Source organism: Mobula birostris, chromosome 29, assembly GCF_030028105.1.
Source record: "Mobula birostris isolate sMobBir1 chromosome 29, sMobBir1.hap1, whole genome shotgun sequence".
NCBI lineage: Eukaryota > Metazoa > Chordata > Chondrichthyes > Myliobatiformes > Myliobatidae > Mobula > Mobula birostris.
In genome coordinates, this window is record NC_092398.1 from 23,614,979 (window position 1) to 23,641,725 (window position 26,747).

Below are 26,747 nucleotides of genomic sequence, written 5' to 3' on the forward strand. Positions count from 1 at the left end.
AGCAAACCCATCCCATAAAAAGTTGGGCTTCTGCTGCACATTCCAGCTATTTTGATTTGTCATGTAGACCTGAGACAGTGTGAGGTCTTCTTTTGGTTTTCCTTTGGATTATCCCTGCTGTAATAGGGAGACTTTTGATTTGCATTAAGGAATGTCTTCTTTTGTAAATTTTTCAGGTATTTCCTTTTCCAAAGTTAAAAGGCACAATTCATCAGCATTTCCATGATTGGTTGTCCTCTTGAATTTAATATTATAACGGTGTCCTCCAAGAAACAGAGCACATCTCTGCATTGGTGTGGCTGCTGTTAGTGGAACACCTTTCTGGGGATTGAAAATGGACACCGGCAGTTGATGATCAGTAATGAGGGTCGACTCTCTCCCATACAAGTACTGGTTGAAACATTTTACACCCTGAACTAGACTCAAGGCCTCTCTGTCAATCTGTACATAAATTTTCTCTGCAGCAGTAAGGGAAGATGATGCACAGGCTATGGGGCATTCACTTCATTCATATCATGTAGCATGTCTGCACCTATAGCATAAGGTGAGGCGCTGCAGGCAAGCTTCACTGGATGATGTGGCAAAATTCACTGACATTAGATCATAATGTATGAGTACAATGCCTGATGCTACCACCCCATTTACTTCAAAGCCACCTCACACTGCTTTGTCCTCTGGCATTTCTTCCTGATCTGTAGTGAAGAGTTCAAGGGAGGGCAGCACAATAGCTAGGTTTGGCAGGAATCTGTTATAGTAATTGACAAATTCTAAAAAACGACCACAACTGTGACACGTCATTTGGTCTTGGGGCATCTACCCCTGCTTCAATTTTCTCAGCACTCTTATGTTAACCTAGTGCATCGATTGTGTGACCATAGTAAGTGATACTTGGTTTAAAGAATTCACACTAGTTCTGTTGTGCTCGATCTCATATTTATCTAATTGTCTTAACACTGTCTTGAGATTTTGGAGCTGTTCCCTGTCATCCTTACCGGAAGCAATTACATCAACCAGGAAGCGCAGAATCAAATATTGCTGTGATGATTTATGCTCTGGTATCAATTGTTTGGCGGCAATAAAGTAAAGTAACACTGAATACCTGGACAGCCTTGCAGCACCTGGTCCATAAATTTCTGCCACGGTGCAAGTGAAGATGTTACTTCAAAGATAAGCCTATTGTAGTGAAAAAAATCTTTGTGAGTGTTAATGGTGAGAAGCACTTTCAACTCCTCTTCCATCTTAAGTAGGTCTCAGCTAAGCTGACTTTGCTGAAGTTTTTCCCTCCAGAAAAGTTTGCAAAAGTATCCTTTATCCTGGGTGGAGAGTATTGATCTACTTTTAGTACTTGGTTGATGGTGACCTTAAGCTCACCACAGACCCTGAGAGACCCATTCTGCTTGGCTACTGGAATGGCTGCTGTTGCCCGTGGCCTCAACTCAACCTTGGAAAGAACTTGTTCAGTCTCTATTCAATCTAGCTCATGGGCTACTTTATCATGGTTGGATGGATGGATGGAGGGAGGGAGATGAATTACTACTGCAATATCTAGTACAGAATACAAGGATGTAATGCCGAACTTTTGGTTGGGTGTTTGGAGATTGTTGTGCATATTTGGGCCCCTTATCTAAGGAAGGATATTCTGGCATTGGAATGGTTTGAGAGAAGGTTCAAAGGAATGATCCAGGGATGAAGTGGTTAATTACAAAAAATAAAAGCATTTGATGGCTTTGTGTCTCTATTCCAGTCTCTGGGCAGGAAGGGTTCTGACCAGCTGTATCATCATCTGGTACGGGGATGGCAAAGCATCTGACCACAAGACCTTGCTACAGATTGTAAGAACTGCTAAGGGTAACATCAGGGTCTCTCTACTCCTACCCCCAGGACATACCTCAGAAGCATTGTCTTTTGCAGACCCCTCAGTATTGTCAAGGACCCCTTCCATCTGTCCCACTTTCTTTGATTCCTACTGTCAGGCAGAAGGTACCATAGTGTTAGAACAAGGACTGTTAAGCTGGGTAACAGCTTCTTCTCCCAGGCTGAATACCTTGTTACCACCCAGTACATATTATTTATGACAGCACCAGTAGCTGTAAAAATATTGTATACATGCACTTTATGTCAACATGTACGTCCACAGAATATTTTTTAATACTCTGTGTAATTAATTTATGTGCTGTGTGTGTGATGTACTGTGTTTTGCACCTTGTTTCCAGAGGAATATTGTTTCATTTAGCTGTATACATGTGCCCAGTTGAATGGGAATAAACTTGAACCTAACTGAACAGCTCTCTCTTCCAGAGCCCCCGGGGGCGGGTGACTGACAGCGTACTCGGGAGCGGACGATGGTCGGGAAGTCTCTCTTGCTCCTGTCCCTTCTCCAAGGTATCATTGCAACTGAGCACCCTCGCAAATGAAAATGCCTAGAGAATCACTGGGGGTGGGGCTCATAACACTGCAGATCCCGTGTCTCCCTTTTTAATCCAGGAATGACTCCATGTGACCGTTTTTTAAATCTGAGGCCCCAGCATTATAGAGTCACACGGCACAGAAACAGCCCCTTTCCTTCCGTGCTGTGCAAGGAGTCTTTCCAAGCGATTCCCATTTGCCCTGCATGAGGCTCTTGGACTCCAAACACACTAACCAGGATGCTCATGCAATCTCACTCCCTTCGCTCAAAGTTGGTCCATACTCTTATCAGCCTTTCCGATCCTTGTACCCGTCCAAGCGTCCTCTAAAAATTAATGTACTTGCACCTACCACTTCTAATGGCAGCTCATTCCATATACGGACCACCTTCAGCTTCTTCCCCTCCCCCAACCGATTTCTGAATGGACATTGAACCCATGAACAGTGCCTCACTACCTTTCGATTTTTATTTTGCACTACCTACTTAATTCAACTCCACACATACAGTAATTCAGTTTTTTTCTTTTCCTTTTATTATGTATTATGTTGTACTGCTGCCACAAAGACAACAATTTTCACGACATATGTCTGTCTAGGTACCATATCCGATGCGGACTTTGGTGACCCTGATTTTCCATATAGATCTATCCTTCATTTTTTGGATGACTTCCATTTCCTCGAAGTGTAGCCACCCGGCTATGCTTTTGATGCACATAAGCCGAGGTCTTCCTCTAGGTTTGCTCCCCTTGATCTTTCCAGAGAGAATGAGTTTTTCCAGTTCATCTTTCCACATGATATGTTCTAGGAATCTGAGTTGTCTTTCTCTTATTGTTGGTATGAGTGATCAAACTGCTTGGGCTCTTCTGAGAACTTCTTCATTTGATGTGTGTGTGGTCCATGATATTTTTAACATTCTCCTGTAGAACCATAATCCAGCTGCTTCTAGTCTCTTTTCCATTGCTGGGGAAATGGTCCAGCATTCACTTCCATAAGTCAGGATAGAATAAATGTAGCACTGCAGTATTCTGCTTTTAGTGTATGTGCTCATCTTTCTGTCTGTTAATATGGTCTTCATTTTTTGGAAAGCTTCTCTCGCCATTGCTGTTCTGTATTTGATATCTGTGTCGCACCTGCCATTTCTTGTTATTAGGCTGCCAAGATATTTGAATTTTTTGACTTGTTTGATGTTTGTATTTCCGATCTTGATCACACATTGTGGGATGTTTGTCTTTCTGGAGATGACCATGCTTTCTGTCTTCTTGGTATTGATTCACGACATATGCTGGTGATATTACATCTGATTCTTCTGAATCCTCTGGTTGAAAATGTTGTCCACCAAGTTCCCATTAAATCTCTCCCCTCGCATCTCAAATCTGTACGCTCTTGTTCTTAATTCCCCAAGCCTGGGGAAAAAGTGACTGCCTTTTCCCTATCTACGCTCCTTATGATTTTATGCACTCATCAATCTCCTCTGATCCAAGGAATAGAGTCCCAGCCTGCCTAATCTTTCCCTACAACTCAGTCCCTTGAGTCGTTGCAACCCTTGTTAATCTTCCCTGCATTCTTTCCAGCTTACTGGCATCTTTCCAACAACAGGGTGACTAAAACTGAACAGAATACTTTAGGTGCAGCATCACCAACATCTTGTCCAACTCAACTCCTGTACTGAGTGCCCTGACCTACGAAGGCCAGTATGCCAAATGACTTCTTCACTGACCCATCCAGCTATGAAGCCACTCTCAGGGATCATGTACCAGTACCCCGAGGTCCTTCTGCTCTCTGATATTGGCCAGGGCCTCGCCATTCACTGTGGAGGTCCTACTCTGGTTTGACTCCACGGGATACAATGCCTTGTACTTGTCTGAAATAAACTTAATTTCCAGTTCCTTTCATGAACTGCGATCACCATTTACACCATCTGCGATGCCATCTTCCATATCATCTGCAGACCTGTGTCCTATGTCTTGTACATCCGAGATGTTGATATACACTCAGTGGCATCTTTATTACCTGTACTGGCTCATTAATGCAAATATCTAATCAATCCATCAATGAGCAGCAACTCAGTGCATAATAGCATGCAGATATGGTCACGAGGTTCATCTGTTGTTGAGACCAAACATCTGAATGGAGAAGAAATGTGACCTAGTGACTTTCACTGTAGAACGATTTTTGGCGTCAGACAGGGTTGCCTGAAGCTGCTGATCTCCGAGCATTTTCATGCACAGCAGTATCTAGAGTTTACAGAGAGTGAGGCAAGAACCAAAAACATCCAGTGAGCAGCAGTTCTGTGCGTGAAAAATCTTGTTAATGACACAGGTCAGAGGAGAACGGCCAGACTGGTTCAAACTGAATGGAAAGTGACCGTAACTCAGATAAACTTGCCTTACAACAGATGAAGAAGCGCATTTCTGAATGCACAGCACAACAAATCTTGAAGTGGTTGGGCTACAGCAGCAGAAGACCATGAACATATACTCAGTGGCCACTTTAGTAGCTACAGGAGGTACAAAAAATTGTGACAACTGGGTGTATATAAAACAAAAACAACAAGCATGGTTCTAGTAGACCAAACAGGTAACTCATTTCATCGTCAGGTAGAGGACACCATGGGTGAGATGACAACAGTTGCCGGGGAGATGGATCAGACCTCAAATATATACAGAAAGATGCCAGAAAAGGGCCAGTAACATCATGAGGGATCCCACCCACCCCAGAAAAGGGCCAGTAACGTCATGAGGGATCCCACCCACCCTACTCATAAACTATTTGTCTCACTCCTATCAGGAATGAGGTTACTTAGCATCCACTCCAGGACCTCCAGCCTCAAAAACACTTACTTTCCCTAAGCAGTAAGGCTGATCAACATCTCCACCCACTAACATACCCTTTCACACCACCAACCACCACAACCTTATCATTTCTTGCCAGAGTCACCTTATCTACAGAGATTCCTGTGCCTAGCGTCACATTATGGTCATACATTCAACCTAAGTGCAGAAGCTATCTTATATATTTATATTTATTGTGCTTTATTAATTATTGCATTCTTTATCTCATTGTATTTTTTTGTGCTGCATCAGATCTGGAGTAACAATTATTTCGTTCTCCCTTTCAATTCTGTACTGAAAATGACATTAAACAATCTTGAATCATCTTTTCTGGTCCCCTTTCCATTCCAGGGGTGCTGTCGGGTAAATGGACCATGAGGGCCCTCCCCCATCGCGCCATCAGCAAGTCTTGCGTGGTGATCCCCTGCTCCTTCGACTTCCCCTCGAACCCTTACCTGTCCATCCACGGGGCCTGGTTCAAGTACTGGTACTTCTGGAAGTACACTGTCTATTACACAAAAGACCCCAGCTACAGGATGTCCGAATTTAAAGGGCGAGCTGAGATTGTGGGAAACCTGAGCAAGAAGGACTGCTCGCTGAGGATCGATAACCTCAGACCCAAGGACAGTGACGTCTACTACTTCTACGTGGAACTGGAAGGGTTCAACTCTCACACCTATGAACCACCTGTCCAACTCCAGGTTCTTGGTGAGACTCTTTCCATAGAAATACAGAAGATAGTGTTGGTACATGGCTTCTTCGTGTGATCGCATCTCAATACCAAAACTTTAAGCAGAGTTAGACCATTCAGCCCATCAGGTCTTCTCTGCCATTCCATCATGGCTGATCTACCATCCCTCTCAACCCCATTCTGTTGCCTTCTCCTCGTAACCTTTGGCTCCTTTGCTGAATAAGATCCAATCAACCTCTGTTTTAGATATACCCAATGACTTGGCTTTCTCAGCTATCTAGTGGTAATGAATTCTACAGATTCACCACCATCTGGCGAAAGAAATTCTTCCTCATCTCTGTTCTAAATTGCCACCCTTGCATTCTGAGGTTATGCATTCCGGTCCTGGACTCACTCACTATAGAAAACATCCTCTTCATGTCCACTCTATCGAGGACTTCCAATATTCAATAAGTTTGTATGAGATCCCCCTTCATTCCAACTAGTACTGGCCCAGAGCTATCAAGCGTTCCTCATACATTAACCCTTTCACTCCTTGTGAACCTCCTCTGGCCCCTTTCCAATGCCAGAACATCATTACCATCTTTCAAGATAAGGGGCCCTTAGCTAAGGACCCAGTAGCCCTGCTCTTGTGGATAGTGTGTGGCATCACCAACCACATTGAATGGCAGGATCTCCAGCTGAACTCATTCAAGAGCATCTGGAGTGCTGAGGTTATCAATGGACAGGAGCTTTAGTGGGGCCATAGAGTCATGGGGCTCTTAAGGAGAGGATTGGCACATTGAATCATGGAGGCTTAGAGTCATAGAACACAACAGCACAGAAATAGGCCCTTTGGCCCATCTAGTCTGTGCTGAAATTGTTTTCTGCCTTATCCCATCTACCATGTGACATCACCCAAAGTCTATCTTCATCCAATCATGTCGACAAGAAAGCTCAGGAACTCCTCTACTTGGATGTTCTGGAATGGAAAGTGCCATCCCGAGGACAGATGAGGTGGGGACAGGAAAAACAAGGAAGAGGAATGGCATTTTTACAAGTGACAGGGTGGGAAGAGTCAAGATCCCAGTCAATATTGGTGGTGAAATTGTGAACTGTCACAACTGTGTTACCTTTAAGGCTTATTATTGTGATCACTCTCCATGGTTTCTTGAAAGTGCTGACGCAGGTAGACAGGGAGGCAAAGAAAGTGGTCGGCCTGCTCATCCAGTTCCCTCGAAGTGGTGAGCCTTCCTGGCATCCACCAACTCCTTAGGTAGTTTGTTGGAGATGGGGGAGAAAAAAAAAAGTCTTCCTTGGATGACTCACAGATTTTGCTGTGTGGTAATTCTCCAGAACTTTCTGTTCCCCAGAGGTTCCTGACAAACCAGAGATCCTGCTGCCGGACACTCTAACTGAAGGCACCCCGGTGAATATCATCTGCAAAGCTCTCTATACTTGCCCTGACCACCGTCCCTCTCTAACCTGGAGTAAGCTGGCCAATTCCACCTTCAGCGAGCTTGGGGAGCAGGCAAGCAGGGAGATCTCCACTGTGCTGACCTTCACTCCATCCGTTGCTCACCACGGGCAAACCATTCGCTGTACAGTGGACTATTTTGAGACGAGTCATCGACTGGAGAGCTCCATCATCCTGAATGTGAGATGTAAGTGTCTGTTATAAAGTGTTAAGATTCAAGACTCAAGATTATTTATCATCACGCTTCAGTACCTGGGTGTAAAGGAGAACAAAATGATTGTTGCTCCGGGTCAATGCAGCACAATAGACACAATAAATTCTATAAAACACAATGCACATGTAAAGTAGAGGTGCATTGGGGAATGAAGGGTGCTGAGGGACTGTGCAGAGGAATGAATGATGTAGATGTAGTGATGTTGGGGTTTGGTGGGGAGGGTTAATGGGTGGAAGTGACGGCTTGGCGGAAGTAACTGTTTTGAGTCTAGCAGTCTTGGCATGGGGTGGCGGGGTAGAGATATGTCTCCACCAGAGGACATGTAAGGTAGTTCTTTTCTCTGCTAGCCTGCAGGTCACCCTTGGGCAAGGTGTAGCACCTGCTTAGCAGCCCCGACCCCCCCCCCCCCAATCACGTGAGCCATGGGTGCAAGTGGTGGGTGGTCGTATGAGCAGTCAGTTATGTGACCATTGACACCAGGCAGACAATCTCTGATGGGTATTGATAATGGCTGGGGAGCGGGGGGTGTCACCCATCTTGTAAAGACGCTGCCCAGAAGAAGGTAATGGCAAACAACTTTTGTAAAGAAAATTGCCAAGGAAAATGATGGTCAAAGACCATGACTGGCTGCGTAATGATGATGATCATGGCCCTGGCACGCATGCTACACAGCCTCCTCCTTGATGGGAGATGGACAAGCAGGAGGGTGGCCGGGATCCTTCATGATGCTGGTGATCAGCACCTTTCTGTACACGGGACATTGATGGCGAGTAGGTGGCGGTCGGTGATGTGTTGGGCAGTTTTGACGAAACCTCCTGTCCACTGCAGTGCAGTTTGCGTGCCAAGCAGTGATGCACTATGTTAGGAAGCTCTCAGCCATGCCCACTATAGAAGACAGAGGGCACGGATGTGCGTCGCCCAACTCTCTTCAGCTTCCTCTCTGTAGGCCGCCTTTTTGTAGTAATTGTGAATCCGTGTTGGATGGGGCATTGCAGACAGCTCAGGGCCAAGCCTGCGCACACGGTGAGCATGCATTCAGTCAAGGAGCTGAGTTCAAGACTTGGGAAGTGATGCTACAGATTTATAAAACGTTGGTAAGGCCGCATCTGGAGAACCGTGTGCAGTTCTTTTCGCTCCTTTACAGGAAGGGTGTTGGGACTTTCGAGAGGATGCTGAAGATGTTCACCAAGATCCCTGCCTGGGGTGGAGGACATACTATGAAGAGACATCAGACACACTTGGGCTGTGTTCCCTGGAGCAGTGGAGGCTCAGGATGGACTTGATAGAGGTTTTCATAAATATGAGGGGTATAGTAGAGTAGAAAGCTGGCATCTTTATCTGCAGGGACAAAATGTCTTGCACTGGGGGCATGCATGCAAGGTGACAGGGGGGTAAATTCCAAGGAGGTGTGAGGGGCCTGTTTTATTTTTACACAGAGAATAGACAGCACCTGGAATGGGCTGCTGTTACAGGAAGGATGTGAAAACTTGGAGAGGCTGCAGGAAGTGTTCACCAGGATCCCACACACCCAAAGTGCTGGAGGAACTCACCAGGCCAGGCGGCAGAATAAATAGACGACGTTTCGGGTTGAGAAACTTCATCAGGACTGACGTTGACTGTTCACTCTTTTCCATCGATGCTGCCTGGTCTGCTGAGTTCCTCGAGCATCTTGTGTGTGTTGCTTGGACTTCCAACGTCTGCAGATTTTCTCTTGTTCGTCACCTCGACACTGCCTGGACTAGAGATATAAGCTTTAAGGAGAGATTGGACAAATGTGGGTTGCTTTCTCTCCAGCAGCAGAGGCTGAAGGGAGTCCTAATGGAGGTTTACAAGATGTTGAGAGGCGTAGATAGAGTGGATAATTGATCTTTTGACCCCAGGGTCAAAATGTTGCGTGCATTAAAGAGGTAGGGGGAAAGTTCAAAGGGGATGTACAAGGCAAGTGTCATGACCTCTCTTGTGTTGTGGCAGCAGTATAGCGCCTGTACTTTCATCACTAATATGCCAATAATATTGTGTTTCAAAGATCCCCCCAAGAAGACCATGGCAGGGATGTCTTTACGTGGAATTGGCGCTGTATCTCTGAGTTGTTCCAGTGAGGCCAACCCCAGCGCCATTGGCTTCTCCTGGTTCAAGGTCTCCGGCACAGAGGAGACTGACCTGGAACTGGACAATGAAACCATTACTGTTGGCCTTGCCACCGGGAAGGAAGCCGTCTCCTACTACTGCAGGGCAGCAAATATTGTCGGGAGCTCTCGGTCCCCATCCGTCCAAATCCCAATGCAAAGTGAGTATTACTGGGGAAAGCAGTCAGTGGAAAGTGAAAAGGTATGTGACCAACAACCCCACCACTGCCAATCCTCACGACTGGAGAAGAGGGAGATGGAGGGAGGGTTTAAAGTTGAAAAAATATTTAATTTCATGAGCATATAAATTACATTGTAATTTAAAGTTACAATATTATAAATTGCATAAATGGGTGTTTGTGAAGAAAAAGAATTTCAGGATGTATATTGTATCCATTTCTCTGGTACTACCTATTGAAACTTATTGATTGAAATCTATATACTGCTCTGAGATTCATTTTCCTGGGCACGTCACAGTTGTGTAGTGGTTAGCACAATGCTTTACAGTACAGGCGACGCGGGTTCAATTCCCGCCGCTGCCTGTAAGGAATGTGTACCCATGACCGCGTGGGTTTCCTCCCACAGTACAAAGGTTGGTAGGTGAATTGGTCCTGTGATTAGGCTAGAACTAAATCGGGAATTGCTGGGTGGCACGGCTCAAAGGCCTGTTCCACGCTGTGTCTCAGTACATAATAATGTAAATAAAGTAAGTGCAGAGAAACACAACAAATTCAATGAAAAACTGCATGCAAAGACAGACAAACAATTGTACATATAAATACAATTATAATAACAATAAATAATAAATATTGAGTGGTGGGAGGGGATGGGCAGGAAGTACATGTTTGTCACCAGTGCCACCATACAGTACCTTGACCTTGCAGGCATTTACAGGTTAAAAAAAAAAGAAATAAAATAGAGTTTTACGAAAAAAAACTGCACATAAATCAACAGAGACGGACAAAAAATGCAAAAGAAGGCAAACAAGTAAAAGTAATGCTGAGAATAAGAGTAATGAGATGAGTCAAAGGCTGTATTGAAGGATAGATGGTGAGACCATATGATATAGAATCAGGATCAGGCCATTGGGCTCATCAATCATGCAAACACAGCTGATTTAAAAAAAAATTCTCCTGTCTTCTCCCTATAACCCTGAACCCCTCATTGTTTCAAAACCTATCAACCTCTATCTTAAATATACCCAGTAAACTAGCTTCCACAGCTGTCTGCAGCAACATATTCCACAGATACGCTACCCTCTGCTTGAAGAAATTCCTCTTCATCTCTGTTTTAAATTTATTCTGAAACCGTACACTCTCTCCTTTATCTGCTCCACCTCCACTCTATCTAGGCCTGTCGGAATCCAATAGTTTTCACTGAAAGTCTACCATCCACCCCCTGATCCTGCTTCTGAACTCCTCTGAGTAGATATCAGAGGTTGCAAATGCTGCTCATATGTTAAGAAAGTTGTGTGGTGTAGGAATAGGCCCTACTCTTCACTCAGTCTCTTCCAACCCATTGCTATATATTAAGTAGCTGCATTTAAAGATATTAAAGATTGGCTTTCTTCATCATACATACATCGAAGCGTACAGTGAAGTGCATCATTTTGCATCAATTACCAACATAGTGCAAAAGTGCTACAACGAAAGATGCTGCCTGACCTGCTGAGTGCCTTTAGCATTTTGTGCATGTTACTCTGGATTTCTGCATCTGCAGTACCTCTTGTGTTTTTAAGTCCTGGGTTCTGATGAAAGGTCTTGACCCGAAATGTCAACTCTTTATTCCTCTCCATGGATGCTGCTTGAGCTGCTGAGTTACCCTGGCATTTTTCTGTGTGTTACTCTTGTGTTTTTGATCTGCTCCTGATTGGAAAAGGGAGTTACAATGGCGTTGAGAAAAAAAATCAGCTGTGATTGAATGGAATAGAATCAATGGGCTGAATAGCCTAATTCTCTCCTGTACTTATGGTTGGGCATGCAGGGAATGGGGAAGATGTGCGTCATGCGCAGGCAGAAGAGATTGAATTTGATTCAACATTGTATCTAGTACAGACAGAATGGGCCAAAAGGCTTGATTCTCCCCTCCCACACTGAAATGTGTTGTTATTCATGTGCTGTAGATGAAGCCATCATCCTTCCCCCCTCGAGCTGCACCAGATATCCCACCAACGTGACCTGCTTCTGCATGATACAGTCCATCTCCCCGGTGAACACGACCTGGGGACTCCTGGGCCAGACGCTGGAGACGAAGGGTGCTCGTTCCGGCTCCTTGGTGACCAAGACGCTGAACATCCACTGGGAAAACCTGATGGTGGGCGAGACAGAGGGCGACAATGAGAAACAGAGCTGGGGCCCCGGCTCCGTGGTGACCAGTGCACTGACGGTCCATGGGGAGAACCAGACGTTGGGGACTGTGAACTGCTCGGTGGCAAACCCTTATGGGTTACCTCCCTCAAAGATGGAATTGAAGGTTCTGGTTGACAGCGGCAAGGGAAATGGTGAGGGTTGAGTCTCAGTGGCAGGGTAAAGGGCTGTTGGGTCTCGGGGTGGGGTCAGGGCTATGAGGTGTCAGAATTCATTTACCAGCTCTAGTTGTGTGTGTGTGTTCGTGTGTATGTTTCTGTATGTGTGCATGTACGTGTGTCTCTTTTTGAGTGTCTGTGTATCTGCATGCATATATATCTGTGCTTGACATGTGTGTGTTTGTCTGTGCCTGTGTGTGTGTGTGTGTGTGTGTGTGCATGCGCGCATGTGTACGTATACTTATTGTGTGTGTGTGCACGTGTTTTTACTTATTGTGTGTGTATGTCTGTGCATGTGTATTGTACTGTGTGTATATATACTGTCTGTATGTGTATTGTGTGTATGTCTGTCTGTGTATGTGTGCATGCATGTGTATTGTGTGTACGTGTGTGTGTGTATGTATGTATGTACGTATATGCAGAGTTTGCCCCTTCTTCCTGTGATGGCGTGTCTTTCCCTCTGGGTGTGAGTGGTCGCCGGCTATTTGGCAGGAATTGGGGAAGTGTGATTGGTAGAATTGTTCATAGACATTGAAAGACAAATGTTGTCCTATTTTAGAATATAAAATACAGAATAGCAGAGCAGAGAAACAGGCCCTTTGATCCACGGACAGTGCCGAATAAGATGCAGAATTAAATTAAATTCCCTTCTGCTTCACCTGGTTCTTATCTCTTCATCCCTGGATATTTATATGTCTGCCTAACAGCCTCCTAAACATCACTACTGCATCTGCCTCCATCACCACCCTTGGCAGTATATTCTAGGCACCCAACAGTCTCCGTGTTTTATAAGGTAACTTGCCCCACATGTCTCCTTTACACTTTCCCCCCTCTCACCTTAAACCTATGCCCTCTACTATTTGACATTTCAAGCCTGGGAAAAATATCTTGATGGTCTACCCAATCGATTCCTCTCATAATTTTATAAACATCTATCAGGTCTGCCCTCAGTCTCTGCAGCTCCAGAGAAAACAGCCCAAGTTTGTCCAATCTCGCCTTATATCTCATACTCTCTAATCCATGCAGCACCCAGGTGAACCTATTTTGAACCCTCTCCAAACTCTCCACATCCGTCCTGAAATGGGGCAACCAGAACTGCACAGAAAGTCCAAGTGTGGTCTGACCAAAGCTTTATACAGCTGCAAGTGACTTCCAGACTCAATGACCTTCACACGCAAGAATGTTGCACTTGAATGTGTTCAGTATACAGAATAAGGCAGATAATCTACTTGTAGCACGATTCCAGATTGATAGGTACGATGTTGTATCACTGACTCATGGCTGGAAGAAGATTACAGCTGGGAGCTAAATGTCCAAGGATACATATTGTATCGAAAGGACAGGCAGGAGGCAGAAGTGGTGGTGTTGCTGTGTTGGTAAAAATAAGAAATCAAATCATTAGAAAGAGGTGACATAGGGTCAGAAGGCATTCAGTCATTGTGGAAAGAGCTAAGCAACCGCAAATGTAAGATACCCTAATGGGAGTTGTATGCAGACCCCCAAACAGTATTAGGGATGTGGCCTAAAAATTACAACGGGAGGCAGAAATTCCTGATGGCAAGAGGAAGAAGAGAACATGTCCTGGATGGTGGAGGTTTCTAATGATGGAACAGAATTCCATGTAGATGTGCTCAATGGCGGGGAGAGAATGAAGTCCAGAGCATTGCATTTATTTCTGTTCAGGAAAAATGTGGAGGTTTTGGAGTGGGTCCAGCAGAGTTTCACCAGAATGCTGCCAGGACTAGAGGGTATGATCAATAAGGAGAGGTTAGCCAAACCTATGTTTTTCCCCCTGGAGCAACGAAGGCTGATAGAATACGTGCTACAGGTTTATAAGATTACGAGAGGCAATCTGTAGATGGAGTAGACAGCAGGTATCTTTGTCCCCAAGGTCGAAATGTCTAAAACAAGTGGCCATGCATTTAAAGATGTGTCGGGCAAGTTCTTTACTCAGACAGTGATGGATGTCTGGAATGAGCTTCCAGTGGAGTTGATGGAGGTAGATATGATAGAGGTGTTTAGAACATAGAATAGAGAATAAAGAACAGCACAAAACGACACAGGCTTTTTGACCCACAATGCTGTGATGACATTTTAACCCACTCCAAGATCAATCTATTCCTTCCCTCCAACGTAACCCTCCATTTTTCTTTCATCTGTGCTCATCTGAGATTCTCTTAAAGGCCCAAATATATCTGACTCTACAGCTAACACTGTAGTGTATTCCATTCAGTTACCACCCTTTTTCTTAAAGTACCTCCGAATCTCCCATATACTTTCTTCTTATCACCATAAAAGTATGCCCTCTTATATTATCTTTTACTGCCCTGGGAGACAGTCGATAACCATTCTGCACTTGCCTCTTGTGGCCTTACAACCACTTACAAGTCACCGTTCATCCCTTTTACTCCAAAGAGAAAAGACAAATTTAAGAGGCCCAAGACAGGCTGATGAAATCAAGTTACATCAACTTAAGTCAGGTTTATTGTAATTTAACTATATGCATGTATATTGTCAAATGAGACCAAGTTTCTCCAGACCAGGGTGTAAAATACAGGAGTGCATACACATAACACACAATAACTATGGAAAGTAAGGATAAAATCTACAGATGAGTTATACATATATAAACAAATAAAGTGCATAAATTAAGTATTGTAAGGCAGAGAACAGATTAACTGGTGACACTTCAAATGCAGTGCAGCAGGGAGTTCAGCAGTTTAATGTCCTGAGAGAAGAAATTGTTTCCCATCCTCACCGTTCCTGTTTTTATGCATCGGAGTCTCCTCCCTGATGGTAGAAAGTCAAAGAGGATACTGGATGGATTGGTTGGATCATTGATAATACTAAGGACCCTGCGTACACAGCGCTCCTGATAAATGTCCCCGATGGATGGTAGGGAGACCCCTATGATCCTCTCAGCCATTCTCACAGTCCTTTGTAGGGATTTTCGGTCCGATGCTCTACTCCTGTACCAGATGGAGATGCAGTTTGTCAGGAAGCTCTCAATGGTGCTCCTGTAAAATACGGTCAAGATGGGGCAGGGGGAGGGAGCCTTGCTCGTCTCAGTCTGCTTCGGAAGTGGAGGCATTGCTCTGCCTTCTTGCACAAGAATGGAGCAATATGGACACTGTACAAGGGGAATGGATTAGAATAGTCAGGAATTTAATTACTAGATCAAATAGTTTGGCACAAAGTCATGGGCAGAAGTCCCTGTGCAGCACTGCTCTGCACTCTGTGGCCAGCTTATGAGGTAGGTCTGCACACTTGCTCCTTAATGCAATTATGTAATCAGCCAATCAGGTGCTACTAACTCAATGTATAAAAGCATGCAGGCATGGTCAAGAGGTTCAGACCGAACATCAAAACGGGGAAGGAAGATGATCCAAGTGACCTTGGCCATGGAATGATTATCAGTGCCAGAAGGGGTGGGTTGAGTATCTCAGGAACTGCTGATCTCCTGGGATTTTCACACACAGCAGTCTCTAGGGTTTATAGAGGATGGTGCTCAAAAACAAACAAACAAACAAAAATAAAAAAAGAAAATCTCAAGAGAGGCACTCCTGCTGGCAAGAAATGCCTTGTTAATGAAAAAGGTCGGGAGGAAATTGTCAAGCTGGTTCAAGCTGACAGGAAGATGACAGTAACTCAAATAGCCATGCATTACAGCAGTGGTGTGCAGAAGGGCACCTCTGAATGCAGGACTCTGAACTTTAAAGTGAATGAGCTACAGCTACAGAAGACCACAAACACTCACTCGGTGGCCACATTATTAGGCACAAGGGATAGCTGATAAAGTGGCCACTTGAGTGTATGTTCAATGTTCTATAGTCAATACTACTAGGAAATAGCTTCAGACTTGGCTCTGATTATCACTCCTTCACTTCCAGCTCCTCCCTCAGATCCCGGATTCTCACAGAAGATCCCCATAGTCCCTTTTGCTGCAGTGGGAGGTGCCGTGTTGTTCATCATCTTGTTCACCGTTTGTGTCATTGTTAAGCAGCGCAGGAGATCTGACAAGTGAGTAGAGTCACAGAGTCACACAGTGCGGAAGCAGACCCTTCAGCCCAACCGGTCCATGCTGACCCCTCTTCCCATCTCTTCCAGCCCTAGGTGTAGCCGATAACCTTCTGAATTTTTCTCATCCGTGCCTCTTGAAATGTTAATTTACATACCTTCAACCACTTCCTCTATCTCCTTATTCCAAATACAGACCATTCTCTGAGTGAAATAGTTGCCCCTCAAGTTCCTACTAAATTTTTCCCCTCTCACCTTAAACCTCGGTTCCATGACCCTGGGGAAAGGGACTGCATTCACCCTGTGACCCTCAAAGTCCAAAAGTTCAAAGTAAGTTTATTATCAAAGTACATTTATATCACCGTATACCACCCTGAGATTCATTTTCCTGCGGGCATTCACACTAAATGCAAGGAAACGCAGCAGGATCAATGAAAAACTACGTACAATCAACCAATATGCAAAAGAAGACAAATCATGCAAGTACAAAAGGAAACATAAAACTTTTACAATGACAAAAAGGAATAAATAAATAATACTGAGGACGTGAGTTGTAGAGTCCTTGGAAGTGAATTGTGGAATCATTTCATTGTTGAGGTGAGTGAAGTTATCCACACTGTCTCAGGAGTCCGGTGATTGATGGGTAATAAGGTAAAGTTCAATATTTTAAACACCTCTGTCTCCTGTGCTCCAAGAAATAAATTCTAGCCAGTCCAACCTTTCTCTATAACTCAGCCCTTTGAGTAATTCCCTCATAGATCTTTTCTACACTCCTTCTATAGCAGGATGACTAAAACTGAACAAAATATTCCTTGTGCAGCCTCACCAGCGTCTTGTAACTCCTGTACTCTGAGTCCTGACTGATGAAGGCCAGTGTGCCAAACATCTTTTTCAACAACTGCCCTATCTACCTGTGTCTCCACTTTTAGGGAAGCATCTACCTGTACCCCTAGGTCCGTCTGTTCCACAACAAACCCACAGGGTCTTGCCAACTTTGGAGTCCTTCCCGTCAACCCTGTTAAATACCAGGGAAATCTGGATGCAGGTGCCTGCAGTGCCCTGGGGACAGAGTGTTACCCACCCATTTGCTCCAATCCAAGTATCACACTTCCTCCCTCATCAACACCCTTCCCCCAGATTCTCCCCGTCACTCCCACACACCGTGCACAGGAGGAGGGAGGCAATAAATTCACCGCACCTACACATTCAGTGCGATGTAGGATGGAACATGAGCATCAAGGATGAGTCAGAAAGTCACAGGAAGAGTGTGCAATTCCACTTGCAGCTGCATACAAAAACACTTTTGTACATCTGTTATTTATCAGTCTTTGTGTGTAGGGTTTTCAGTGAAAATGGCATTTCTTTGTTTTAGATTCAGAATCAGATTTAAAATCACAGGCATATTGAGTCATAGAAAAGTACAGCACAGAAATAGGCTCTTTCAGCCCATCTAGCCCATGCCAAACCACTTAACCTGCCTACTCCCATCGACCTGCACCAGGACAACAGTCCTCCATTCCTCTACCATCCATGTACCTATCCAAACTTCTCTTAAACGTTGAAACCAAGATCGCTTTTACCACTGGCGTGGGCACTCATTCCACACTCTCACGACTCTCTGAGTGACGAAGTTTCCCCTCATGTTCCCCTTAAACTTTTCACCTTTCACTCTAAACCTATGACCTTCAGTAGCAGTCCCACCCACTCTCAGAAGAGAAAGCTAGCTTGCATTTATCCGATCTATAGTTCTATAAAATCTCCCCTCAGTCTTCTATGGTCTGAAGAATAAAGTCCAAACGTATTCAGTCTTTCCATATATCTCAGCGTCTCCAGTCCTGGCAGCATCCTTGCAAATACCGTGAAATATTTTCCTTTAGGGCAGCTGTAAAGATACTCTAAATTACAAGGTTATATAATTCTAAATTAACTCAAATCAGTAAAAGGCAAAGAGTGCAAAATAATGAGGTAACAAGTCAGAAATCTAATGGCTGAGAGGAAGAAGTGGTTCCTAAAATATTGAGTACGTGTGTGTCTTCAGGCTCCTGTATCTCCTCCTTGACAGCAGTAATGAGAAGAAGACATGTTTCCAGGCGATGAGGGGTCCTTAATGCCAGATGTCGCTTTCCTGAGGCATCGCCTTTTGATGATGTCCTTGATGCCAGGGAGGGTAGTGCCCATGATGGACACTCCTATAGTGAATGCCACCATTAAATTATAAAGTATTTTTACCAAATTTACAGTTACAAAAAAGGAAGAGGTTCCATTAAAAGTTAAACCAGCCGAATGTGCACATAAAGGTTGGAGCTCATTTCTGAAGTAATTGGGGGTGCATCGCTTTACTGACACAGTTGACGCACAGTCTGCATGAAAGCCCCTAGCACAGTCTGAAGTTTCTTTGAAGACCATCTCAAATGAACTGGCTCTCTCAGAAGTATTGCCCCTGGGATGGCAGGACTTTCATATGAAGAAAGAATGGATGAACTGGGCTTGTACTCGTTGGAATTTAGAAGATTGAGGGGGGATCTGATTGAAACGTATAAGATCCTAAAGGGATTGGACAGGCTAGATGCAGGAAGATTGTTCCTGATGTTGGGGAAGTCCAGAACGAGGGGTCACAGTTTGAGGATAGAGGGGAAGCCTTTTAGGACCGAGATTAGGAAAAACTTCTTCACACAGAGAGTGGTGAATCTGTGGAATTCTCTGCCACAGGAAACAGTTGAGGCCAGTTCATTGGCTATATTTAAGAGGGAGTTAGATATGGCCCTTGTGGCTACGGGGGTCAGGGGGTATGGAGGGAAGGCTGGGGCGGTGTTCTGAGTTGGATGATCAGCCATGATCATAATAAATGGCGGTGCAGGCTCGAAGGGCCGAATGGCCTACTCCTGCACCTATTTTCTATATTTCTATGTTTCTTCCTTGGAGCCATTCATCCACTTAAAGAACTTCTTGCAACGGCAACTCTCCTTCCAACGTCATTCTGCGTCATCTTCCCTTGTTCTCTATTCTGCAGCTCCCGCTAAATAGGGCCCCAAACTAAACTACCCCTTCAGAAATCTCTTCCTGCCTAGCTCTCTGGAACCTTCACTACATCCACCAATCTTGATTGGCTGACACAACATTTCTAAGTTGGACAACGTGGCCTCTTATCTATAGCCGAAGGCAAAACACTCTTACCAGTAAGACACACTACTTTTAAGACCATAAGATATAGGAGTAGGCTATTCGGCCATAGAGTCTGCTCTGCCACCCAATCATGGGCTGATCCAATTTTTCTAGTCATCCCCACTTCCCTGCCTTCTCGCCATACCGTTTGATGCCCTGGATAATCAATAACCTATTTATCTCTCCCTCAAATGCACACAATAACTTGGCCTCCACAGCCAAACATGGCAATAAATCCCACAGATTTACCACCCTCTGACTAAAGTAATTTTACTGCATCTCTGTTCTAAATCGACTTCCTTCATTCTTGGTCGTGTCCTCTTGCCCTAGACTCCCCTACCATGGGAAATAACTTTGCCATATGTAATCCGTTCAGGCATTGTAACATTTGGAATGCTTATATGAGAACACCACTTATTCTTCTGAACTCCAGGGAATACAGCCCAAGAGCTGCTAGACGTTCCTTATACAGTAACCCTTTCATTCCTGGAATCATTCTCGTGAATCTTCTCTGAGCCCTCTCCAATGTCAGTATATCATTTCTAAAATAAGGAGCCCAAAACTGTACACAATAATCCAAGTGTGGTCTCACGAGTGCCTTACAGAGCCTCAACATCACATCCCTGCTCTTATATTCTATACCTCTAGAAATGAATGCCAACCAAGCATTCGCATTCTGCACCACTGACTCAACCTGGAGGTTAACCTTCAGGGTATCCTGCACAAGAACCCCCAAGTCCCTTTGCATCTCTGCATTTTGAATTTTCTCCCCATGTAAATATAGTTTATGCTTTATTGTCGCCAAACAATTGATACTAGAACGTACAATCATCACAGCGATATTTGGAACTGCCCTGGTTTGTGTATCACATAGATAGATAGGACGCAAGAATCCACGGTCGATCCTGACCAATGGAGGATATTAATTATGAAGGACTGAGTGCTCTACACAATTATTTAAATTAAAAAAAATCAAGAACGGCGATTGTATCACCTCTGTGACTTCAAACTGCGAGATGCACCCTTTCCGCACCGTGACTCTCAACAGCTTGCGACTATACAATCCTGCGAGAATAATTCTTTGTTTGAACCGGTTTCAGAACTTCTCTGGAAGCAAAGGATAGGCTTGAAATGACGTCGGGGAAGGAGAACAAGGAGGGCAAGAAATATGGATCGGAGTACAACCAGCAGACTGCCAGGCGCCAGGTAACTGTTGTCTCCCTAAGAGATGCCGGTGCGCCAAGTATTCCTTGGTCACACCGCCAAACAAGTGGAGATGTTTATCCGTTGGGTATAAATTCTCACTGTCTGTGCAGCTCCAGTTAGTGCCTTACGATCCAACAAAGTCGAACTTTTAAAATAGCAACAAAGGGCGACCTAGAAATTGGTGAACACAGGGAACAGTCCTGTGCAGGCCTTTCAGTCCAGAATGTCTGTACTGGCCTCGACTGCAAATTAAGCTCTACCCATATATCTGCATTAATGTGTTAAGTTTACATTTCTTCACATTGAACTGTACACATGTATACAGCTAAAGGAAACAACGTTCCTCTGGGACCAAAGGGCAAAACACATTACATACTGCACATAAAATAATATTTTAAAGGCATCCATTAGTCTTGCGAGACCTTGGATCTGCGCCTGGAAAGTCTTCACTCTCCAGGGCACAGGCCTGGGCAAGGTTGTATGGAAGACCAGCAGTTGCCCATGCTGCAAGTCTCCCCTCTCCACGACATCGATATTGTCCAAGGGAAGGGCATTAGGACCCATACAGCTTGGCACCGGTGTCGTCGCAGAGCAATGTGTGATTAAGTGCCTTGCTCAAGGACACAACATGTTCCCTCGGTTGTGGCTCGAACTCACGACCTTCAGGTAGCTAGTCCAATGCCTGAACCACTTGGCCACGTGCCCACACAAAATAATATTAACAGATAATAAAATATATTCTGTAGATGTACAAGCTGACTTATGGTGCAAACACATGTATGTACTGGTACTTTCCTAAATAGTGCGTACTGGGTGATAGCAAGGCATTTGGAAGTCTCACAGACTGGGGGAAGATACACTTATCCGGACTAACAGTCACTGTTCATGTACGGCAGTACCTTCTGTCTGGTGGTAGGAGGTCAAAAAGGTTGTGGAACGGATGGGACGGGTACTTGATGATGCAAAGGGGTCTGCAGTGCTTCACAGTGTATGTCCTAGATAGGATTGCAGGGGTTCCCAACACGCGGTCCACAGACCCCTCAGTTAATGGTAAGGGTCCAGGGCATAGAGAATGTTGGGAAACATCGGATTAGAGAGATCCCGATGGATCTATCAGCAGTCCTCAAAATCCGATGCTGTGCGATGCCTTGCAGTTCCCATACCATGCAGCTGATCAGAGCACTCTCGATAGTGCTGCGGTGGAATGTGGTTAGAATAGGGGAGGGGGATTTTGCTCACGTCAGTGTATGGAAGCGCTGCTGTGCTTGTCTATAGAACATGAAACTGACAGGAACTGGCCTTTGGGCCCACAATGTCCGTGCTGACCTCAGTGCCAAATTAAACGAATCCCATCTGCCTGCAGTTGGTCTGTATTCATGCATCCATATAAAATAGACAACGGGACATAGAACAGTACAGCACAGGAACAGGCCCTTCAGTCTATGATCTTGTCGTATGAATCAAACTAATGATGTAACATAAACTAAACCCTTCTGCCTACACAATGTCCATATCCCTGCATCTTCTGCATCTTCATATGCCTATCTAAGAGCCTCTTGAATGTCTCTATCGCATCTGCCTCCACCACATTCGATGCATCACTACCCTCTGTGTAAAACAAAAACCTTGTCCCCAACATCTCCTTTAAGCCTTCTCACACTTACCTGAAAGTTGTGCTCTCTAACATCGGAGATTTCCACCTGGGAAGGATGTGACTGTGTACTCAATCAGAATCAGGTTGATTGACACTGAGATATGATGTGAAATTTGTCGATTTACCAAGTGGCAAAGAGCAATACATAAAACTTCTGTGACACTCTGGTTCTGTCGGCTGTGTAAGATAAAGGGAAGGCTTCGCCAAATGTGGGAGATTGAAGTGCAAGCCCCTCAAATCTCCTGTTTCTGTGAATGCTGCATGATTTGTTACCCTGTTACAAATAAGTACAACGAAATAACAGACCCTACGCCACATACAGTGAAAATATTTAGCTTTATAATTCTTAATTTGACTAAAAGGTTAGTAAAGAAAAAGCAAAAAAAAAAAGAAATTTTAAATGAAACAGTCCAATACACACAAGTTGGAGATCACGGTTTCCCCTTCGCCGATCCTCCTTTGATCTCCCTGATCTTCACTGAATCTCTACCCCACTCCGGGTTAACTCCTCCGACCTCTTCTCTCCGGCGTCTTCTCTCTTCTTCCCTCGCAAAAGCCCCAGCCCAACCTCAGTGTCCCTCACCAGAGAAACCTCCCCCGAATCGGTTCATCCCAAATGGATGGCACACATTTCTCCTATCTCTTACCTTCAATTGTAACCCAAACAAGCAGCTTAACACAGGGAACAGAAAAGCATAACAGAGAAAAAAATACGAACCATGTTAACCAGGGCATTACACTGCTATAAGCTAAAATAAGAATTTATCTACAAAATGAAACAGTGCCAAACTGAGAGCAGAAGAGTGAGATAGTGTTGATGGTTCATGAAAAACTCAGAACTCTGGTGGTGAAAGTGAGAAGCTGCTCCGAAAGCACTAAGTGTGAGTCTTCAAGCTACTGTACCTTCTTCCTGATGGTGGTAATTAAAAGATGGAATGCCCTTAATGGCGAGTGTCCATCATGATGGATGGCGCTATCCCGAGGAATTACCTGTGTGGTGGAGAGGATTGTGGCCATGATGGGGGTGGCTGAGTATACAACCCTCTGCAGCTTTTTCACTCCTCTACATTCATCATCACTACCGTCATCATCATTACGTGCCGTGTTGTATGACGTAGGCAATCGTGGGCTTATGACCTAATTGTTCTTGATATTTTTTTTTCTACAGAAGTGGTTTGCCACTGCCTTAGTTTCTAGGTAATGTCTTTACAAGACAGATGACCCCCCCCCCACCCCACCCCAGCCATTATCAATACTCTTCAGAGATGGTCTGCCTGGCGTCAGTGGTCGCATAACCTGGATTTATGATATGCACCAGTTGCTCATATGACAACCACCACTCCCTCCCATGGCTTCACATGATCAAGGGGGTGGGGAAGGCTAAGCCTATACCTTGCCCAAGGGTGACTTGCATGTTAGCCGTGAGAAGGAGCGCCTGTGCATTGGCACATCCATACTGGTCGATGATACAACCCGTCAAAACACCTTCCACGGTACATTTGTAGAAATCTGTGCCCCTTATTTGTTATAAACCTCTATCAGGCCTCCCCGCAGCCTCCGCCTCTCCAGAGAAAACAGCTCGTTTGTCCAACTTCTCCTTATAGCTCATACCCTCTAAACCAGGCAGCATTCTGGTGAACCTCCTCTGCATGCTGTCCAAAGCCTTCACATCCTTCCTACAATGGGTGACCAGAACTGCATACCAAGTGTGTATTTCTCAAATCTTTATACAGCGCAACGTACCCATCTGACTCCCGCACTCGGTATGCGTCTATAGAAGTTTGTTTAAGTTCTAGATGACGTTCCGAATCTATGCAACCTTCTGAGGAAGTAGAAGCACTATCGTGCCTTCCTTGTCATTTCTCTTGCGTGTCATTACTCAAATAATTGTGCCCCTCACTTTTGCTCTTTTCCATTCCAGAAGAGGGTGTTTGAAGACCGGGACACCAGGTCAAGACAGCAGCAGATTCAATGCCCTGTCATTTACGAGAACACTGATACGGATGGTAGTGAGTTTTATGCAAATCTACAATGACTGAGAATTGGGATTAGAATCTGCAAAGAGAGGAGAAGAATGACCCAAAGCATTAGTCGATCAACTTATCATTTTATTTCCTTCCATCAGCTCTCCGACGTGCTAGAAAAAGCAATCCAAGTAGTCCAACCTCTGCTTTTCGCACAAACCCTCTAATGCAGGCAATATCCTGTTAAACCTCTTCTGCACCCTGTCCCCACCTGTAATGGGGCAACCACACCCCATACCCCCTGTAATGGGGCAACCGGACCTGCACACAATACTCTAAATATGGCCTGACCAAAGTTTTATACAGTTGCAACATGACTTGCTAATGTTTATATTCAATGCTCCGCATGCCGTCTGATTTCTTTATCACTGTGGCCACTTCTGTTGCAGCTTTCAGGGAGCTTCTGACTTTCTGATGGAAATTTGGTTTGTGGTTTTTGCAATGTCATTTTTGTACTCCCTGTAATACACTCAGTGGATACGTTATTAGCTACCCCTGTACACCTGCTCTTTAATGCTAATATCTAACCAGCTAATTATGTGGTAGCGAGTGAATGCATAAAAGCATGCAGCCACGACCAAGAGGTTCACTTGTTGTTCAGACTAACCTTCAGAAATGGAAACGAATGTGATCTACTTTGCCTTGACCGTGTTATGATTGTTGGTGTCAGGCGGGGTGGTTTGATTATCTCAGAGGCTGCTGATCTCCAGAGATTTTTCACACACAACGGTCTCTGAAATTTACACAGAATGGTGCGAAAAGAAAACATCCAGTCTGCGGTAGTTCTGTGGGCGAAAAAGCCTCGTTAATGAGGGAAGAATGGCCAGACCGGCTCAAGGTAACAGGAAGGCGGCATCAACTCAGTTGGACACACATTACAGAGTGGTGTGTGGAAGACCATCTCTTAACGCACAATACGTCGAACCTTGGATTGCACCGGCTATATCAACAGAAGACCACGAACATGCGGGATTACATTCCATTGCACTTTACTAGATGCTATTGAGCGTACATGGACTAAAGTATGCATAAGAAGAAGGTTCAGTTTCTTGTTAATTTTCAACGTGATCAGTGGCAACTCCGGTTGGTAGATTTCAAACAGCGTGGTCTGAGGAGCTGCTGAGATGTAACAACCCGTTCATTGTGGGACGAGCGGACACGGATGATGTTTCACTGAGGGCCAGAGGAGCAGTGACAGGGTTCGAAATGCCCACATCGCCAGATAAGGAAAGAGATTAAAGGTGATTTTTCCTTGGTATATATGCTAACATAAAATGGAAGTCTACAAGACAAAATGGTGTAAGTTTGGAGTAGGTTTGTTTTGAGTAGGTACAAGAGAACTACCGTAGAACAAGCAGCACGGTACTGCAGTGATTATCACACGCTTTACAGTTCCCGCCATTGCCTGTACATTTTCCCCGTGATCACCTGGGTTTCCTCTGAGTCCGGTTTCCTCCTAAAGTCCAAAGATGAACCGGTTGGTAGGTTGATTTGTCATAATAAGTTGTCCCATGATTAGGCTCGGATTAAATCAGGGGATTGCTGTGCTCGAAGGTCCGGGAGTAAATAAGTAAATAACTTTAAAAAATTTAAAAAAAAAACACTCCGCAAGAATGTTTTGAGAGCCCTCAAGCCTACAGAATTAATAGTGGAGATTGGTGAAAAAACAGGTTTGTCTGAGGAAGATGAGATCATTGTGCAGGCGCAGGTACCAAATACGGGAAAGTGCTGGGGTGATAATTATGCTTTGAAGGAATCTTAAAGAGTCTAAAACAGGGCACTTCTTTTGCGCAGGGAGAGAGCGTTGTATTAGACTAGGTCAGGACAGGGACAAGTATGTCAAGGGGGGTTAGAGTGTGTCGAGTCAGAGTTAGAGAGGGAGAGAAGGCTGTCTCTCGCTCAGTGGATAATGAACAGTATTTTGATTTCTGTACTGCTACTACTGTAGACACTTGTTTTTCTTTTTCATTTGAAATAATGCTATTTCTAATAAACCGTTTCCTTGTTCTTTATCACGTGTGCAGTGTTTCCCTTTTGTTTGCGGACACCTTCAGCTGAATCAGAAAAGAGCACAGAATGATTTTTAAAAATAATTTTCAGTGCAGATCCCCGTCTCAGAGTGACTGCGTTGCAACACAGGCAAGAGAGCATAGAACGTCTACATTATAACGTAGTACAGTCTAGGGGTGCTGCTTTGCGACCCTCTGCTGAATAGAACGTAGAACAGTACAGCAGATGAGTAGGCCCGTCTGTGCCAGCGATGATGCCAAATTAAATTAATCTCGTCTTCCTGCACGTGGTCCATATCATTGCATTTCCTTCGTATTCGTGTATCAGCCTTCATTATGTAACCATATAACAATTACAGCACGGAAACAGGTCATCTCGGCCCTTCTAGTCCTTGCCGAACTCTTACTCTCACCTAGCCTTAATGCC

General features: G+C 44.6%; 1 protein-coding gene across 5 annotated transcripts in view; it reads left to right on the plus strand.

Moving 5' to 3' along the window:
- Window positions 1–26,323, plus strand: part of LOC140190062 (sialoadhesin-like) — a 42,394-nt gene extending 16,071 nt beyond the window's left edge. For 4 of the 5 annotated variants that reach the window (XM_072246504.1, XM_072246506.1, XM_072246507.1 and 1 more), the window contains 8 exons: window positions 2,299–2,382; window positions 5,589–5,945; window positions 7,281–7,571; window positions 9,625–9,885; window positions 11,847–12,224; window positions 16,139–16,268; window positions 20,528–20,633; window positions 24,209–26,323. In XM_072246504.1, coding sequence (XP_072102605.1) covers window positions 2,343–2,382; window positions 5,589–5,945; window positions 7,281–7,571; window positions 9,625–9,885; window positions 11,847–12,224; window positions 16,139–16,268; window positions 20,528–20,633; window positions 24,209–24,322 — 1,677 coding nt within the window. In that variant the 5' untranslated portion in view covers window positions 2,299–2,342 and the 3' untranslated portion in view covers window positions 24,323–26,323. The remainder of the gene's footprint in view (window positions 1–2,298; window positions 2,383–5,588; window positions 5,946–7,280; window positions 7,572–9,624; window positions 9,886–11,846; window positions 12,225–16,138; window positions 16,269–20,527; window positions 20,634–24,208) is intronic. The other variant, XR_011883530.1, reaches the window with a different exon arrangement.
- The last annotated feature ends 424 nt before the right edge of the window (window positions 26,324–26,747 follow it).